The sequence below is a fragment of the Corvus moneduloides genome, chromosome 18, assembly GCF_009650955.1.
Source record: "Corvus moneduloides isolate bCorMon1 chromosome 18, bCorMon1.pri, whole genome shotgun sequence".
Classification (NCBI taxonomy): domain Eukaryota; kingdom Metazoa; phylum Chordata; class Aves; order Passeriformes; family Corvidae; genus Corvus; species Corvus moneduloides.
Window position 1 is genome coordinate 11,963,009 of NC_045493.1, and position 15,799 is coordinate 11,978,807.

The 15,799-nt window shown below is 43.9% G+C and overlaps 1 protein-coding gene across 4 annotated transcripts; it reads left to right on the forward strand.

Moving 5' to 3' along the window:
• Positions 1–436: 436 nt before the first annotated feature.
• CCDC62 (coiled-coil domain containing 62) lies at positions 437–14,794 on the forward strand. Of its 4 annotated transcripts, XR_004243684.1 has the most exons (12): positions 437–779; positions 1,061–1,253; positions 1,851–2,017; positions 2,293–2,394; positions 2,729–2,900; positions 2,986–3,087; positions 4,064–4,152; positions 4,942–5,042; positions 9,393–9,561; positions 10,192–10,320; positions 12,584–13,183; positions 14,075–14,344. XR_004243684.1 is itself a non-coding variant. In XM_032128231.1 (11 exons), exons 1-11 carry the CDS (start codon positions 744–746, stop codon positions 14,102–14,104), a joined length of 1,290 nt encoding a protein of 429 aa, XP_031984122.1. In that variant the 5' UTR covers positions 437–743; the 3' UTR covers positions 14,105–14,794. The 4 variants fall into 4 exon arrangements, 3 of the variants coding, with proteins under 3 accessions (XP_031984122.1, XP_031984120.1, XP_031984121.1); XM_032128231.1 differs by lacking the exon at positions 12,584–13,183 and having other exon boundaries at positions 14,075–14,794; XM_032128229.1 differs by lacking the exons at positions 9,393–9,561; positions 10,192–10,320; positions 12,584–13,183; positions 14,075–14,344 and adding an exon at positions 5,634–7,032.
• Positions 14,795–15,799: the final 1,005 nt, after the last annotated feature.

Sequence of the window (15,799 nt, forward strand, 5' to 3'; positions counted from 1 at the left end):
CCTGTTCTCTTCCTGTAAAGTTGCTTTTTTCAGTGATTTCTATTTATAAACCGTGGGTGTATGTGGAGAGGTAACTCTATCCCTATAGCTGGAAATCTGGAGTAGTGTATCTCGAGAAATGACTGCGTCTCTGTAGTCCTCCTATTTAACACTGGACAGGGAAGTTGCCTCCAACACGTAACATCCTGCCGCGTTCTTACTCATCCCCTATCAACCACGTTATTCATCATCACATTTTTTCTGGCAGCTCCAGCCCCGCCCGCAGAGCTCCGGGTGCGGCGGCCGCGGGACTCGAACCTGTGGCTGAGGGCCTCGAACCGGCGGCCCCAGGACTCGAACCCGCGGCCCCTTCGCTGCGGGGGGCGGAGCTTCCACCAACGGCGGGCGGGGCCGGGCGGCGGCGGTGGGTTGGGGCGGGCGGGGGTAACGGGCGGGGACGGGGGGCACGGGAAGCCCCCGGGCTTAGGAAGAGCCTTCCCAGCCGGGCGGGACAGCGGGGAGGTGCTGCAGGCCTGCCCGGGAAGGGGGGCCGCTCCCCGGGGGAGGTACCTCAGGGCCCCCCTCAGGCCTGCGGGAGGCCGCAGGGCCGCCCCCGCCCCGCTCCGGCTCAACGCCGCTTGTGCTCCCTCAGGGTCGGCGGGTAACGGGGCTGCTGAACGCGGGAGCCTCCATGCTGAACGTGACATCCTTGAAGCGTTCCCGGTTCCACTAATGCCTGGCAGCGCTCTGGCCCCCAGTCCCCTATGAGTTCATCGCTGCTGCGTTCTGCTTCTCCCCAGGTAAAACATGAAAGCGCCGCCAACAATCAGCTCTCTCTTTGGTTGGAGGGTACTCATTGTGCTGCTGGCGGTTTGAGTCATGGACCACAGGTGGTACCACCTTGTCATGCAAAGGGCTTTAGTCAAGGGCCGCAGGTTGTACCACGAGCATAAGGAACTTTTTGAAATGGTTTCTATTTATAATATAAACATAACTCTACTGAAATAAAAGCCTCGAGTTTATTATGAGATAATTTGTCACTTCCTTGTGTTGAAATGCATTCCTGTCTCACCTTTTGTAGGCATTTAGCCCAGATCGCAAGAACAGCATCATTAGGAGACAGAGACAAGAACTCAAGCTTTTAATTGCAGAACTGAAAGATCGTGACAAGGAGCTCAATGACATGGTGGCAGTGCATGAGAGACACATTCAGGCCTGGGAAGATGATCGCCAAAAAATACTGACTTTAGCAGAACGATGCAGCTTATTAACCAGTAAGTGTTGTGATGTAAAGAAGAAGATCTTGGTCTTAAAAGTATATTCAGCTGCTTTGACCCTTCAATAACAGTTTTGCACCGTATACGGGACCATTTCCTACCCATCAGCCTTTAAATCTTATTGTCTGTTTCTGAGATCTAAACTTCCACACTGGTGCTGAAGTGATCTGATTTTGAAGGGGGTATGATGATCAGATAACTCTTTCTCGTCTGAATGTGTAAATTGCTTCTGTGAATTCTTTAAAAAATAATCTGGTTAAATAAATGTCGGGGAAGAGAAAAATTTGCAACTTGATGGCGAGTTACAGAGCCCTGTGCCCTGAGGTTCTGCTGCACAGCTCTGAACAAACACAAACCACCCAGTGAAACACCTGGTGGCTCTGAACAGTCTCAGCACAGAGCTCACCACACAGGTTCCTGCTCCATCTGACCTGGGTAGCCAGGGAATCCTTCTTCAGAGTGTGCAACACAAGCATCCAGTTCTGAATTGTGTGATTTTAAAACACTGGGTTAAATGATTTCTGAGATTTAAGAAGTTGCATGACAGCCTCTGAGCTGTTTTCTCACAGATAACTTTGTCTCCTTCCTTTGCAGATGAGCTGAACGAGAGAAATGCAATTTTAAAATCACTGACCAAAAAGTTGAAGTTGTTAGAATCCCAGCATAATGACAGTAAGACAACACTTGAAAACACACAACAGAATTTTAAAGAGCTCACCCAAAAAGTATCAGATTCATCTGTTCACTGCCAGGCTCTGGAGGTAGGGACTGAGTAATGATCTGATTTTGCAGTCTATGCATGTACAGGATGCCTGTGATGAACTGTAACATTCCAAAACTGAGACATGCAGGGTATTAAGACCCTTGATCACAAGCTGATCGGGGAATAATTTTTACTCCAGTCCTCTTTTCTTCAGTTTGCTCAGGATCCTGCATAACCATTCATGATGTTTAAATAACATGGATGCATTTACTGGAAAAAAACAGTAACTTTCAATCACTGAAGTAATAGCTGACACTTATTTCTGTTCACTAGGAGAAAAATCTGAGTCTCCACTGCTCAGTTTTGGAACTGTCTGCTAAGACAGGCCAGCTGCAAGCAAGGGAACAGGAGCTTCTCACTATGCTTCAGCTGAAGGTAGTGTCTGTAACATCTGTCATCTCATGGGCACTAAATGTGGTCAAACTGCAGTGCAGCTGTTGCTGACTGTGCCATGAGGCTTCTGTCACTGGTGGTCTCACTCATGGTTAATTCTTAAGCTGGTTTGAGAAGGGAAAAGTAGTCAGCAATAAACTGGTTTATTTTCATAAACAAGCTTGTTTCCAAGCTTTAATTTTAGGGTTTTTTTTTTTCCCCAAAAGCTCAGAAGGAAGTCTGTGCATCTGTAACTGCTGCAGAAAGATGTACTGTTGTTTTGTCAAAACCCACCCATAACATAAAAAATAAGAATTCATTCTGTTTTCTATTTCAGGACAAGGCCTTAATTGAAACAACTGATCAGATTACTGAGGTTACATCCAAGTTTAAGACACTGGAAGATGCACTGCATGCAGCAAAGCTGGAGGAATTCAGTCGCAACAGAAAACAGCAAGACCTCAATCTGACCCTGAGCGATGTCATGTTTCAAGTGAATAAGATTAAAGGTAAATGTTTATACTGGGCACCTAATTTAGTGTAGGCCAGCATGACTCCTTTTCACTCTGGGAAATGCTACACTTTGTTTTACAGATGTCCTCTCTGAAAAGATGAAAGAAAGCAGCAAGCACCAGGAGGAAATCAGTCACCTGAAACAAGAAAATGGCTGCTTGAGGAGTGAGCTGATGCTGGCAGGTAAGGGTGGGCAGTTGGCCTTTCATGCCTTGGCTTTCAACAGCTCAGAGGCTTCTAGGCAGCAGTTCACCGATATCTGTGAAGGAGGCAGCTTGGTACCTACCTTCCTTGCAGTTTAATAAAAGTATATCCCTTGTGTGCCATTCTTCTATGGAAGCAATATCTGGGGCTTCTGCAGGGACACTTTATAAAATCTTGTGAAAGCAGAAAGTTCACCAAAGTGATTACATGGCAGGGAGTAAGTGGCTTGGGGGATTCTCTCCTGAAAATTTTGAGACTTTCTCTTCTCTGTTGCTTTCTTTAGCTGATGGGTTTGGTTTAGGCTGGTTTAATATGCAGACCTTGGTAAACTGCATCTTGCGCTCCGTAATACCTTTGGTTTTGGATGGAAGAACATCTGGTGCTGCAGTGGATAGAAAAGGTCACTGCAATATTCTTGGGGACAGCCACAGAGACCTTGAAAGATTAGGTGGCCAAAGGTGTCCCCTGCTGGAAAATTTCCTTGCCTATCACTTTTAGTCTGCTATTACCTTTGCCAGACATTGATCCCATGTCTCATTATTTTAAAACCAATAGAATTGGGAGTTGTTTCTCAGCGCTTCCCTGTACATGCATGAATTAGAATTAATTAACTGAATTTCCTTTATCCTTGCCTCTTTTTTTTCCCCTTTTCCCTTTCCCTTTTCTATTTCCTTTCCTTTCTGAAAATGTTAAATAAATCAGCCACAGTATTGCTGCTAGTAAAATGAAGTCAGGTGCTGAGGAAAAGCCCAAGGAAAACACTTGATTTTTTAGTTTTCTTGTGGGTTTTGTGCTCTTTTTATCTGGAGGAGAAACAGATCCTGTTGATCTTAAGAAAATGCTTTTGTTTTGTTTCAGTACCACCTTCTACTGCTACAGACACAGCATTAGCAATGCACTTGCTTTGTATCTATTCGCCTGAAGTAATTGAAACAATTATTATGTTTTGAAACAGTGGAGGAAGCACAGCGAAAGGACCAACTTTATCAATTTGCCAAGTCCAAGCAAGTGCGGATTGAAAAACAATTGTCCAGTTTGCGACAGGTACAGCCCTGATTGTTTCTGCTCTGAGGTTAGAGAAGCATTTTCAGTAACATCAGACCTGCGTGGAACAGTGTAAAGAAGTTAGATCTGATTATTTTAATTAAGGAAAAAAAAAATGTCTGTTTGTGCCTTGCTGGGATCCCTGTAGAATGTTGATTTGTTTTGTTTGGGGTTAAGCTGAAAAGCCCATGGTGCTTGCTGGGAAGTCAAGTGAAGGGCAGCAGAATTGGGATTGCACACCTGCCCAAGGTGAACTCAGCAGTGTAAGGGACATGGTGTCCTGGCAGATTTGTTTTTCAAGACTTAAACCCTGTGTGTTCACCTGCTCTCAGTTGAGGTTCTCAAGGCATGTTCCATTTTTTAAACTGAAAATAATTGATGGGTAGTTACCTTCTCCATTAGCTTCACAAAAAATCCCCTGCAGTGAAAGCCAAATCCCATGATCATCATCCATGTTACATTCTGTAACTGTGGACAACATAATAACAACATGAATTAAGTATCAGATAACAGTAATGGTATTTTATTTATGGTTCAGTGTGGTTCCATCTTAGAAGAATAGTCCAGTCTCCTAATAGAAATCCTGTTTATTGCTGCAAAATGTTACTTTCCTAAATACATACAGAGATGTCCTCTTGGATTTGGAAGTCTTTGTCAATAGTTTGACTACAGGCATTGGTTTAGAAAAACATTTTCAGGATGTTTTTGGAAGACAGGCACTGTGGTACTGCCTGATGATGATGTTCCTGCACCCAGACATTTACTAATGCCCCTCATGGTCTCTAACAGGTCTGTATAAAACAGCAGCAGGACTTACACTTCCTTCATGTCAACTTGGATAGCTCTCAGGATTCCAGGCAAAAGCATGAAAAGGCAGCAAGTGGAAGGAGGTAAAGATATTTTTAATTTTTTTTTCTTAAATAGTTTATCCTCAAAGAGAGACTTCACTGTTCAGCCTTAACTAACATCCTAACAGAGGTGTGTGCTGGGTCAGGATGGCTTTGCTGGACTCAACCACAAACATCCAATGAAGCTGTCAAGTACCTTGTTTTTTATTTGGTTGAGAGAGGCCGTGAACATCAGTCACAGACCAAGTACTGTAGCAGGCCAGACATCTCATGATTTTTTTAGAAAATGAAGTAGTCTGGTGGTAGGGGTGTTAATCTGACTCCCTACTACTTTTGTTTAAAAAGCTAAGTTTATTTTAGGAAGTAAACTTAGAGAATTGGTGCACACCCTGGAGGTTCAGACAGAATCACCACACTGTATAAAACATGAGGCAACTCTCAGACTGATTTGAAAAGTAACAGCCGGATCTGGGCAGATTTTCTGTGGGGTTTTGGCAGGATACAGTTGCCTGGTGATGTGTGAGCTGCTGCAGAACCGTGGCAGCAGCCTCTGTTCTGTAGAGCTTTAGGAGTGCACTTGGGGATGCTCTTTACCTGCAGCGTTTCTGACTTGTTTTTGTTGTGCCGTTGTAGCACAGGGGCCACATTCTCTGCCTCTGAAAGCCCCAGCGAGACAGACATGGGTAGGACTGAGGGCAGCCACAGGATGTGCGAGGAGTGTGGAACTGCACCAGTTCCAGCAAGTAGGGTAAAACCCACCCCTGAGATGTGTGAAGTAGATAATAGACAGTTACAGAATGCTTCAGACTTGGAGGAAACTACCTCAGCGTTCTTAAAGCGGTGTCAAAAAGTTGTGAAAGGCTTGGCTGTCCCTGCGGAAGAAGGAGAAAAGCAGGATGTTGCATCAAGCTTTGATGAGCTAGACAGTGAAAAATTTCATGAGGCAAACAACACAAGGCCATTGAGAAACAGGGAAATTGGAGAGAATGGAGTGAAAAGCAGAGACCGACAAACCTTTGAGGTGTCTTTGCCTTCATATGATCATTGGCTTAACATAAGATCTCATGTAGATTTGCAAAGCACTTTGATCCAGAACATCACATCTGACAAAAGTGATAATGGAAAGAAAACCTGGGAAGAGAGATCTGAAATTGAGTCTGGCCAAGAAAGCAGAGACGCTCCTGTGACTTGCAAGTCTGAATCTGATTCCTGTATTAATAACTTAATTGTAAATGAAGATGAGCGATGGAAGCCACTATCAGATCTGGAATGGCTGGAGATTTTCAAACCCAAAAAGAGAGATGGAAATACACGCTGTGGAAAAGATTACAGCTGTTTTGAGACTGCAAAAGAGATTAAATGTACCTGCTCAAAAAGGTTATGAGTTTGTTGCCTTTAAGAAATAAGTATAAGCTAGAGTTATGTAGAAATTTAGGAGTATAAGCTCTTGATATTATCTCAAGCTATGTATAAAGTAACTGCTGGTTTAAATTTAGTCTATCAACTTGAAAAGTAACAAATTTAAAATAAAAATAGCTCTTAAAGTATCATGATTCTATTTTTATGCATTTATTTTTCCTTATCTCTTGTCCTCAAGAGCTGTGTGGGCAGGAGAAGCCGCAATACCATATAACTTAGGCAAATAAACTAATTGAGAAAATCTTAGGATTTTTTGAAATCCTGGGTGTTGCTTGTAACTCTGATGGGTCAGATACGTTCTGACCAGAGCTGGACTTGTACCATGATGTTTCTGTGAGGCAAGAAACAGATCCAGGTTTTGTGTGATGCTTTAGTGACTGTGTTACTTCTATTGAGAAATCACACCTTGGCTGGGCAAGAATGTAGGACACAGCTCTAAGCACAGGCTGCTGCCTCTGTCAGGGCAAGAAATGAGATGGCAAGATTTACAGGACAGCAATCTGTCCACCATCCAGTTCATGGGACTCTATCCCTCTGTCTGTGCTGTGGGAGGAAGAGGACAGGTGGTTGGGGACAAGCAAAATGAGGTTTCTAATGCTGAGAAGTGTCAGAAGAAGACTCAGGTGGCTCAGTGGTGTTGGAATGTCTCAGAGATAAAAATGCTGCTCAGAAGTAGCTTTGTGCCTGCACAAGCAAAGGCATTCAGAGCTGGGGCTTGCTCTGGATTTGTTCTGTTGGTTCCTCTATTTCCTTTCAAAAAATTGATTTGCCAGCTCTATTTTAGAAGGATTTCTGAAGTTTCACAGTGATTTCATAGCTGCCTTTTAGCCAGAGGAGGAGCCTTCCAGCTGGTGGTTTGACAAGCACAGTAAATGAACAGCTGTTTAAACCTGCTAACAGTGTTTGCCAGCAAGTCTGCCCAGCATCCAAACAGATAAATGTTTTGGAATGGAAAGATCTGATGTATGGATGCTTTCATTCTGTGTGGCTTTTGAAATAGAAATATTGTAGAAATCCTTCCTGCAGTGAGACAAACCTGTTCAGGAACAAGGTGAATGGGCAGCCACTGAAAAAGAATGCTGGCCTGGCACATTCCCACGTGCCTTAGCTGAGCTTCACACACCCGTGTGGGCTCTCTCTAGTTTCCACTGGCTATAAATCATTGTAAAGACTCCACTCCCCTTCTGTCTACCCTGACCTTTCTTCTTTACTCCCCCCGCAGCACCAATGACACACTGCCATCCCTCCAAATCCCTTTTGAGGCTGGATCATGAAAGCTGCTTTCACTTTTTGTCTTGTCCTATTTGTCTTGTCCTTCAGTGAATTTTAAAAGAAAATGGACAAATTTAAGCTGGGCAGTGCAGCTAGAAAAGATATCCTCTAGTTGGGGGGGCTGTGCTACCCACTGGGGATTTGCTGCTGAGCTATCCAGTTTTCTTGATGCCCACATTTGGTCCTGGGGCCCTGCTAATTGGAGATGGATTGACTCAGTGCAAATCCCTGACTGTCTGCTCTCCAGCCTCTGCAGACTCGGATTTGCCAGGCAATAAATCCTCGCCCCTAAATGGGAGGAAGGCAGGAGCGTTGCTTCTGTGAGGGATTAATGGCAGAGACCAAACACAGCGTTCCTCCTGGGACTTGAATCTGGATCCTCCAGTTTTCCATTGCTGCTTTCATAGTGCTGATGATGTAGTTTGTGTTTAGGGAAGGGTGCTGGCACCTCCCTGTCAGCCCAGCAAATATTTTTGCCATGAGTTCCTGAATTCTGGAGCAGCCAACAAGGAGGCTGTTAACAGTCAAATACCTTCCCCAACAGCAAAGGGGATTGTGAAATCCCCGAGTGCAGGCATCATTTCTGTGTGTTCTGACTTGGTGACTTCATTTATGTTGGGCCAACGTTTGCTGCCTTTGGATTTTTATCTCAATTCTCATTTTAAAGATGGAGCATCAGCAGGTACTTGTTGAGTCTGCTCGGGCTGGACTAAGCCACCCATTCCTGAGCCATTTCTCTGCCTCAAAATCAAACCAGTTTCCCCTTCCTTTCCAGCCTGTGTGTTTTCCAGGACAGGCCATGCTCATCTCATGTCCTCACATCCCTGTTCCAGGCTGCTTGTTCCCTCACGTCTCCACAGAACCTTTCCTTGTCACAAACACAGCCATGAGCTTTTCTCTCCTAAAAGAGAGTCTGTTTTATCCCAGTGTTTTATGGGAGAAGTGAAATGGTACACAGCAGACACTCATGAGCTGGCAACTCTCATGAGGGCTTTTTCCTAGATTGAATGTCAGTTAAAAATACGTTTATTTTTAACAGTCTTGCCCGGTATGGAATGCATTGTTACACCAAAATAAGTATCTAAAGAATATCTAACGAAATGTTGTCAATTCAAAGATGATATTTTCTTTGAAATATACTTTTTTTTCCCATTATTTGCCTATCCAGGCAGGGCTAGCACTCTGCTTCTGTTATGTTCAGAAGTTGATGAATGTGGTTTGCTCCTGTATTTAAAAATAAATAAACCCAAGCCTCTTTGGGAAAGCTCTCCTGTGATCTCTGAAGTAAGATGATGACTGTGAAATTCCCTTGAAAGGTACACCTGCAAATATTAATTTGCCTAATGGTTGATTGAAACCAAAAAGGGAGTTGGGTGTGAGGGATGAGGGAGTAGCAGAGTGTTGGGAAGAATGAAGTATCGCCTTTCATGTGCTCTTTGCAGGGTTAAGTGCACACTCAAGCACATGGTCCTGGAGCTGGCTGAGACTGGTTGAATGTCAAGCCCTTGTCCTCAGAGGATGAAACCGATGTAGGGAAGCTGTAAAGCATGGGAATGCTCTGAGGAACAGGATAACCTCCCAAGCTTCTTGGTTTCCTTGGCTCAGGGCCCACAGTTATTTATGTTGTGCCATGATTTTCCCTTGAAAGTTTAAGAAGTATGGTGATACTGTTTCTGCCAATGTCTTAACTTTTTTTAACAGCGAAGAAAATCTGGATCTGAATTCCTACCACTTGGCTTCTCCCCATTTGACATCCACTCAGAAGAGTGACATGACTCAAAATTCCGGGAAATCCTCTGGTGAAGACTCCCCTCTGGACATCAGTGACCTGGCAGTGACTAAACCAACAAACAGATGCTGCATGAACACAGTCAGTATCTCATTGCACAATGTCCTTGACTGATTTTAAAGGGAATTATGACTGGTGGTAGGAATGCAAATGTCTCCCAGCATGGAAGAACTGGGGACTCAAATGATGAGACAGCAGGCTTAAGGAAAAGGTGGTAACATATTTTTTAAAAACAACTCCTTGTTGTCTCAATATGCCTTTGACAGCATAAGTATAAATGAGTTTTTTAAAAATAATTATTTTTTGGTTTTGGAATGAAAAGCTTGAGGAAAATGGATGCTGGCTAATTGGTAATTCCACTAAATATCTGAGTACATGTGGATGCAGTTATCAGAAGCTGTTGGACATGTTTCTTTCCTGTTCTGCTTGGTCTTCCCTCTTTCTCATGTCTTTATTCTCTCCTTTATCCCTGAAGTACCTCTCTTGTGTGAGCTCCATATAGAGGCATGTGGAAATCTGTTAAAAAATGTCAGGAGGAAGGAGCTCTGTGTTAATCAGAAGCACCAGCAGTTAGACAGTGTCTGTTACATTGCAGTATTTTGAACAGAAACATTTCAAAATCAAAATGCTAGTTCCTGGTGCTTTATAATTCTTTTGAATACTCCAAAAAAAGATCCCTCCATAACTCTGGCTCCTCTCTGTGTCCCCCAGGATACCAGTTCCCTGTTCTGGAAGCTGGAGCGCTTGCTGGCCCAGTCCCGACAGATGCTTACTGATCTGGAGCTCAGCCTTCTCCATACCAGCCCCTCCTGCATTCCCAACACCAACAACATGAATAAGGTACAGATTGCTTTCCCAGGACTCAGGTCAGGTGCTCAGGAATACTGATTGGGAACATCCTTTCCCTTATGCTTGGCTTGCACTGCATTAGCAAAGCATGAGGAGGATATTGGTTATGAAAAGACAGTTCCTGCATGCCTTAGTGCTTGAATTTTTTATAGGATTCTGTATGGCTGCTCAAGGTCATGACAGGATTTGACTTCTGCATGTGTCTAAACAGATGGAAGGCAGAAATCATTTTGGGGCAAGATGTAGGAGGTCTAAAAAAAGTGAACACTGATTCTTTCTCCCTTAAAGAAAATGAGATGGTTTCTCAGGCTCAGCACACACTCACTGCTCTGCTGTCCCAGAGACTCACAGTCAGAACTAGTTTATTATTATATTCATGGAAAGGAGGGCAGTATAGGGAATAGGTGGTATATAGGATACTTTTGGATAAGCATTTAAACCAGAAGCTCAGCTTAAATAAATTTAGAGCTTTTGTGGGTTAACAGTTTTAGCTCCTTCATTGCAGGGTCAGAGAATATATACAGTGGTCAAAGAAAAGAACCTGTATGTAGCTGTCACGGCAGTTTATTTTATGAGCACAAGTGCTGATAAAGTTCCTGGTGAGTATTTGGGCAGTAGAAGTAATCAGAGAAAGGGTCACTTGTTTGGTGGATAAATATCCATAAGAATTTCTGCCTTGTTTGACAAGGACATTGTACCTTTTGTCCCTAGAAATGAGTACACTTGTGCTGGTGTATATCCCAAAGGGAGGATTTAGGCTCCTGGGTTCAGAGCAGTGCTGAACCCTCATCTTCATCCTCACATGTATCACCTCCCTCTAAAAAGTTGCACTCCTTTTAGCCTTAGATGAACTTGACCAGAACAACGTTACTGTAAGGAACAGACAAAGCCATTTTTATAACATTCAGCACCATAAAACCTTCGCTGTGCTGGGCCTGAGTGTAAAGGTTGTGTGCCAGCGTTTGCATAAACTGAAAGGATATTTTGTTCAGAAGTTCCTCTGCAGGATTTCATTCAGTGGCAAAGACAGCAGCAGTTTAGTCTTCTGCAAAGACTCCTGAGTAGGAGGATTCCTGAAAAGCTCCCTGCAACACAGTGCTTGCTTGTGGCTCTTGCCCAGCCCCATCAGCTGTCTGGCTCCTGCTCACTGCTTGGCACGTCATAGCTCAGCTACTCTGGCTGCCCATGACTCTGCTTTATAATCTGATGCTGCATTTTTGAGCTTGGAAATTGGCTTCTCCTTCAGCACGGGTGCTTTAGTGGATAGAAAATGAAGCAGGCTCGTGTGTAGTGGCGGGAGCAGATCCTGAGCCACATCTGTGGAACTTTGATCTGCTTTCAGAGCGGATCTGGGCAAAAACTCGTCAAGCGTGTTCGAGTTAATCTATGCAGGCCAACTAACCTGTGCTTAAAACCAGGCTTACCTGGGGCTGTTTTAAACTGAGCTTTAGAACATAATACATATTAAAAAACAGCCTTTAGAATTTCATCAGGAAGAATTTGTACATGTTGGATTCTGTGCCCTGCTTGGGGGAAGGAGGAGAAGAGGGAATTAAGAAGTGCACCCCTGCTGCTCACCATCTTGAACCTGGCAGCTCTGGAAATTTTATTCTCTGAGTCCTTTGATTTCCATGTAGTTTTTTTACATTACAATGGAAACAACAGAGCTTGCAGAAACTCTTCACAGAAGCCAGTTATCTGCTGCAGAAGAAAGAGATGCTAAGCTTCTTTTTTTTCTCTGTGATGTTCTGTGAGCATGAAGGTGTTTTCAGCTTCATCTTTTATTGTTTGCTTCCCTCTATATAAATGCATCTGCAATATTAATACACTTTATAGATTTCTGAGGTGGGCCTGGCACAGGATTCGAAGTGCATTTCCAATAAAACTCTTGTGATTACCATAACAGCAAACAGATATTAAGGCAGCAAGTAGTTCCTTTAGTCAAATAATTAAACTTTTCTCAAGCATGTTCCTCATCCTCAGGGCAGTCAGATCTCACAGCTTCATTCCCCAGTACCTGCACCCTCCTTACTGTAGTTAAAACCCTTCTGTGTGTTACAGATAACAGGATCAAGGATGTGAACATTGTTGAATGAGAGATTGGGAAGTTTTTTCCAGTGCCAAGGCCAAGGGCTGTTTTAGGATACTGTTCCTGGGCTCAGAGCCCCAGAAGTAGAATGTATTGAATAGAGCTGTTTCAGAATATCCAAAGCAGCCTTACCCACAGCAGATTGCTTTTTTCTTTTTGAATCAGGAAATTTCTCACTCTCTGATTATTTGTTCTCCTATTGTGGATTGGATGCTTGCGATAGGCACCACCTTGTCTGGTTCTGAGGACAAAAGTGTAACCAGATATGGTCAAAATCCTGAAGACCACATGAAACTGAATAAGAACCAGCAACAATGAGGAGAAAAACTGGCAAAAAAAAGAAGTCTTCCAGTGCTGACACAACCTGAACTCATGCCTGCAAAGGGAGGTTATCCCACAGCCAGCTGGGCTGTGACACTGTGGCACCGGGTTTCTCATGTGGATCAGCCTCAATCCAGTGGGGAGCTGGTGCTCAGTTCTCTGTTGGATATTCCAGCTGCAGTCCCTGAGCTGTTTGTGCCCTGTGGAGCCAAACCTGCTGTGCCCTGGGGAGTCTGGGTGGTTTGCAGCACCCTCGTGTTCTGCTGGTTCTGCATTAAGCCTGGAGACACTGAGTCTTCTCTCAAAACCTGTCGGATCTGCGGAGTGCAGCTGATGGAGCTCTTGGAGGAGATGGATGCTGAGTAGCTGGAATGCCAAGCCTGACTCTGCTGTAATGTTCGTGTGCACAGAGAGAGCTCTTCTTTTCCTAAAAAGAGCCCTGAGGTAAAAGCAGCCGGAGGTTTTATAGGCTGAAGCCAGCACTGTGACTTGCATGCTGAAACCACTGATGTTACAAAGCTTCAGGAGCAAATCCCTAAAAGTGCTGAGCCCCGTGCTGAGGCAGCAGAGTGGTGAGAGCACGCTGAGCCTACAGAAATAATCACATTTGCCTCAAGTGAGAAAGAGCCAGTGGAACAAACACACCACAATCCACTGTGGATCCATGACAAGAATGAGGGACTCTGCGAGGCACTGGCTAATGCGTAATTCTCATTTTCTTTGTGTGTTAAAAGGGACTGAATCACTGTGATCAGTTAGATCTGAAGCAGAGCAGGTCCAGAAATAACTAAACATTTGTGGAATTTCATATACAGAATTGATTTTGGTTGTGTTTGTTTGGTTTTAAATAGCTTTGAAACTCATTTGAAGGCAGGTGCACTGACAAACATTAGGGTAATTTCCTCCCTAGCTGCCAGTGATTTAGCCATTCTCATCAGTCAGTTGTTTTGCCTCTAGAGAGAGGTTGGGTGGGAGGGAGTTGAAGAACTCAGGAGGAAAGCAGTGAGTAAAAGGCTATATTCAGTTTTGGACGCAGCAGCATGTGCCACTGCTCATAAATGGTGACTCAGTGGCTGGCCTGGGGCACAAAGATCACTCCTTTCCTCAAAGCCAACTGGAAAGGTTTTATTTCCCAACACTCCGGTGGTGGCCCTGAGACTGTTGTCTTTCTGTGAAGTACTTTGTTTACCTTTTCCTCTTTATATTTTTACTCTGTGTTCTTACTCTGTTTGCAGTGTGAAAATGTGTGTAGTAAATTGACATACGTGTGATTGCATCAGATATTTCAGAGGAAATGTTCCTGCTTTTTAATAAAAATCTTTTCATTTTCTGCAGAGGAAGAAGTTGTTTCCAACACAGAAGTAATTCTGAGGACTGAGGATCATCAACCCAGCAGCTACAATGGAAAGTTACCTCATTTTTTTCCATGGTCCTCCTGAGTGTTTGAAAGACTCACAAGTGGCACGAAGATGTGACTCTGCGGGAATGTATTTTATCTTGAAATAAAACACAGAATTATGCCAAGATTAACAAAGCTATTTTTATAGCTGAGAGCTCAGGTTAAACACTAGCTTGTTTTTTGAGAATCTGAAGTGTGTAATTGTTACAACATAGGAACTATTTTTCTTTTTTTTTATGGTGGCTCTGAAATATTTATAGAGTATGACACAGCCAAGCTTTTTGTTCTGGATTTCTTGCCTTGTAGAGAGAGATGAATAATGTTTATAGGAAGTTCCCAATTAGTGTTGTAAGCAGGAATGCCACTGATGTTGCTGAAATGGGAGAGCTGTCACCCACAAGGTGGGCAGAGCAACTTTCCACGCTCAGGAGCTGGCTCTTCCAGCAAAAGTTTATCAGATCAGGTGTGTATGGCCTCTGTTTGCAGTGCAGAGCAGTAGCCAAGTATGATGTCACCTTTTTTTAGCATTTAAACTGGATTTATCTTTGCTGATTGGACAAGACATGCTGTTACCACAATTTGAACTTATTTTTTAACTGAGAGATCAAATAAGCTAATAAAGGTGATGCTTTGCTGTGTCTTTCTTGCCCACTGAACACATTTAGCACTGAATTTCTGACACTTCTCAGCACAGCACAAGTGGGCTGCTCGGTCCCATGCAGGTTGGGAGCACTTTGGGACACCAGTGCCCCTCCCACAGCCCTGTGCCAGTGTTTTTCCTGCTCGAGGGCAGCCAAAGGTGGGAGTCTCTGCTCCATCCACTGCCACCAATTATTGCAGAGAAACACAACACTCCGTGGATTCCCCTCGTTAACTCTTTCATTTCATGTTCTGTTTTCTCTTTAATTATCCCAGTGACAGCCTTTCCTCTGGGTATTAATGCCCTAGAATGCCCAGCCAGTTCTGATCAGAGCTGGTCTTCTCCAGACTCTTTCCCTGCCTGCTCGCCAGTGTTACCCACAGAGGGAAGGAAGCTCAGCTGCTCCAGCTGTTTCCAAGTTTCCTCAAGCCTTTACAGTGCATTTATTCCTCTACCTGAACAGAACCTTCTCAGGCTCCGTCCTCACCATCTCCTGCTGTGGCCATGACACAAATTCCCCTAAAAAAGCCAATGATAACAATGCTGTGATGCTCACCCTGAAGCCATCCAGCAGCTACACAGAGAAATTGGTGTAGCATCCAAGCAGGAGCTGCACCGATTTAAATGTGTTTGAGGTTACTGGATGAACTCATTGAGTTTAAACCCCTTGAGAGTTTAAAATGATGGCTTTAAAATCAATATAGAAAACTGAGCTCAAGCGATGCATCAAGGATCTGCAGAGCACTATGATTTTGTATCGGGGCTGCCCTGGATTTGTGGAATGGGTAGAAGGGGAATAATTGGGTTAATTTATTCAGCACTAAATGACTTAAAACCCAGCTGCATTATTGACCACACTCTGAGGCTCGTATGGAAACACTTCAAACTCAGAGCCTTATTTCTGGAAGCAGCTCAAATACTCCAGGGAGCCCTTTGCTATTGTATCCTTGGACTGAGTTATTATTTAAAGACAACAAAGCTTCTGTTCAGCCGCGGCCTTTCCGCAGGGTGGATGCGAGCT